This window comes from Aegilops tauschii, chromosome 4 (assembly GCF_002575655.3).
Source record: "Aegilops tauschii subsp. strangulata cultivar AL8/78 chromosome 4, Aet v6.0, whole genome shotgun sequence".
Taxonomy (NCBI): Eukaryota; Viridiplantae; Streptophyta; class Magnoliopsida; order Poales; family Poaceae; genus Aegilops; species Aegilops tauschii.
In genome coordinates this window covers 492,902,065-492,905,434 of record NC_053038.3, presented here as the reverse complement: position 1 = coordinate 492,905,434, position 3,370 = coordinate 492,902,065, and the positions used below count along the sequence as shown (strand labels likewise).

The window sequence follows — 3,370 nt, the reverse complement described above, 5'->3', positions numbered from 1 at the left end:
ACATCTATTATAAAAGAAATCTCATACAGTTCCCATCTACCTCCATGTGCCTACAGCGGAATTACTCACACATGGGTGGAAGCATGAGATTTTTGTTGGAGAAGGATTGGTGATGACGATGGCGGGGAATCCCCCTCTCCAGAGTTTAAAACACACTCCAGATCGAATCTTTGAAGAAAGATAAGAGGTGACGGTGGCTCCGTATCATTAAAAACATCGGGGATTTTCTGTGATTTTTTCTAGGAAATATGGGATTTATAGCCAAAGCACATCTATGGGGGAGCTCTGTGGCCTCTAGACGGCTCGACCACGCGGTCAGGGGCGCGTAGCCAACCCGTCTATTGTTCTGGTGGCTCTACTCTAGTCCATCTTCAGTCCTTTGGTCTTCTATTTTTTTCAAAAATAATTCCCAAAAATCCCCATCCAATCTGGAGCACTATTATTACTTCATAAAAATAAAACCACGGTAATTCTGTTGAAAACAGGGCCAGTCCAGATTAGTTTTATTTGAATCATGCAAATTAGAGGGCAAAACAATAGCAAATGTGTTTGGAAAAGTAGATACGTTTGAGACGTATCAACTTCCCTAAGCTTGGCTTATTGCTTGTCCTCAAGAAATTCAGTTGACAAACTGAACGCGGCAAATAAATTTTTTACAAACTCGTTTGCTTATGTAGATGTACATAAATTTAGTCAATGATCAAATTATAAAAAAAATATTATGTGAACAACCATAGGAGTTCTAACACCTAATGACGTGTTTACTCATGGCAAATCGTAACCAAACTAGAAAATAATAATATGACATCTCAAACGTCAATAAGATCAAAATGAACACAATGCCATATGATAGAATGGTATCTCGCTAGCCCTTCTTGAAACCGCAAAACCTAAATGCAGAGCACCTCCGATGTTCAAGTAGTGACTAGACATTATATTTCAACGTGAAGAACATCAAGTCATGCATCACTTAACATTAATTAGACCCAGTGCATGTTACACTAAGAATGACAATTACTCTCTCTATGTTGATGCTTGAACAAGGTGATTACTGAACATAAAAATAAAATAACATCAAAAATAAAATAGAAGGGCCCTTCGTAGAGAGAAGTAGGGATTAACACATGCTAGAGCTCATTTGGTTAAAACATAGTAGATAAATTCATTTCGAGATATGTATGTTTCCATCAATGGTTTAACAACAAAGATTCTTGTCATCTTTCATGTTAAGTACATTTGAGAGCGGTTCCCATACTTAACACTCCTCCCCACGGTAATTAACATAAGCAATGGCTCGTCGAATTCACGGGTGCCTACCATCTTACCACTATGGAGGAGTTTCTTTTATTTGTTTGATTAATTGGGACCGGGCATCCCTATACCATCTCTTCTAATTTTAAATGGACACATATTTCATGCTCATTGAGAGAAAACACATTTAGCATGGAAGATAACGATAGCCTCCACATGAGTTGTAGGCACACAAAACAAATGATGTTTGAAGATTTAGAGGTGGCGCATGAAAATTTACTTGGAATGACAGTGAAATACCATGTATAGGCAGGTATATTGGACTATTTATGACAGAACTTGATTTAAGATGGTGGTTTCCTCGACGGCGTCTCATCAAGGAAAACAAAACTTCCAATGGCCATGTCACCAGTGGTGTCAACGGTAGTCATGGCATTACTATCATCATGAACACAACACACTATCATCAAACCACCGCTGGTAGGCCATTTTCTTGTGAATGCCTTTCACGAGGAGCCACCTCTTTGATTGTTGCATTTATTGTCATCTACATCCATCCACTCCTGGTGGATGCAGAGGTCGGCAGATATCCTTCTTTTCGAAAAAAAAATTAGAGCCACGTTGAAGTACAATTAGATTCGTATTTAGAAATACAATACAAAATGTGGATGCTCATATACACAAACATACACTTATTGACATGAACACACCCACTCATACACCATCCATCTAAACAGCTCGCGAGAGTGTGAGTGTGATTAGAACTACATCACAGGTAGCTACTCATTAGTCAGTACTCAGCACGAAGCCAACGTACCTACATGGAGCTGTATCGTATATTTGTACATACAATACAAATTCCTGTTCGTACGTAGTGATAAACGTGCACGTGCTGAAAAGTTAATCTGCCATCTGCAGGGAGTTGACCCAGTCCTCGTCGGACTCAAGAAACGACGACAAGGCTCTAACGTCGTCCATCCAGTCGCCACCGCCCGACGATGCCCCCAAGCTGCTGCCGCTGCACTCATCTCCGTCTCCACCCACGGCGCGCGTCTCCGTGACCGGCGGGGGCGGCGCGTCCCGGCCGAAGAAGAGGCCGCCCGTGCACCTCACGGGCTTGGGCGCCCACACCGCGATCGACAACGGGGGCGCCGCAGCCTTGGCACTTGTACCAGCCCCGCAGTTAGAGGACAGCGCGGATGTCGCCGCGCCTGTAGAGGAGCAGGAGCCGGCGGAGGCGCCGGGCGAAGCGACCATCCTAGTGGTGTCCAGTCGCGCGGGGAGCACCTTCCGCCCAAGGGTGCTGTTCCAGTAGTTCTTGATTTCGTTGTCTGTTCGGCCGGGCAGCCTGCCCGCGATGAGCGACCACCTGTTACCGAGGAGCCTGTGGAGCCTGATGATGAGCTCCTCCTCGTCGTCGGAGATGTTGCCCCGCTTGATGCTCGGCCGGAGGTAGTTGAGCCACAGCAGCCGGCAGCTCTTGCCGCACCGCTGCAGACCTGCAAATTAACTTGGCGCGCGTCACTCACTCACGTTCAGGCAGCTCTCTCTAAATACTCCTAGTGTCTTCCAAGCTAGGGATTTCGGCCGGTCGATTAGTAGCAGAAAACGTACCGGCTTTCAGGGGGACTTCCTTCCACCTCCCTTCGCCATGCGCCTTGACGTAGGAAGCCAGGGTATCGTCCTCCTTGCTCGTCCATGCCCCTCTCTTCACCCCTTCATTCGCACTGCACGCCCTCCTCCCCATTCGCTCCCTCTCTATCTTCCTCTTCCTCTTTCTCTGAACTAACCTCTCTATCTCATCTCATCTGTTGTGTTAGAGAGAGAGAGAGAGTGAGAGGGGGTCTGTCATCTGTGGGCAGCAGGGTTGTTGCCGTACTTATTCAGCAGCGGGTCTACGTGGCCCTGTTCAGCGTTGTACAGGAGAGCGTCTACGTGGACCTATTAAGCATTGTACAGTAGCGCGTCTACGTGGACCTGCTTAGCACCCTCAACCCATGGTCATCGTGATCGATACTTCTCTCTAGAGGTAGATGGGCCAAAAGGCTATGAAAGCTCCATGTGTGCAATAAATCGGGATGTACTGCGCGGCCGTTTCTTCGCCGTCATAATATCGCCG

The 3,370-nt window shown here is 46.4% G+C and overlaps 1 protein-coding gene across 1 annotated transcript; it reads right to left on the bottom strand.

Moving 5' to 3' along the window:
* Positions 1-1,843: 1,843 nt before the first annotated feature.
* Positions 1,844-3,101, bottom strand: LOC109741605 (anthocyanin regulatory C1 protein). Its single transcript, XM_020300688.4, has 2 exons — positions 2,866-3,101; positions 1,844-2,750 (listed from the first exon to the last, which is right to left on the bottom strand). The coding sequence occupies exons 1-2, from the start codon at positions 2,996-2,998 to the stop codon at positions 2,152-2,154; spliced, it is 732 nt and encodes a 243-aa protein (XP_020156277.1). The 5' UTR covers positions 2,999-3,101; the 3' UTR covers positions 1,844-2,151.
* Positions 3,102-3,370: the final 269 nt, after the last annotated feature.

Coding starts and splice junctions, on each gene's coding strand:
- LOC109741605 (XM_020300688.4), bottom strand. CDS start 2,998: ATGGGGAGGAGGGCGTGCAGTGCGAATGAAGGGGTGAAGAGAGGGGCA. Junction 2,751..2,865: donor GGAAGTCCCCCTGAAAGCCG/GTACGTTTTCTG, acceptor GTTAATTTGCAG/GTCTGCAGCGGTGCGGCAAG.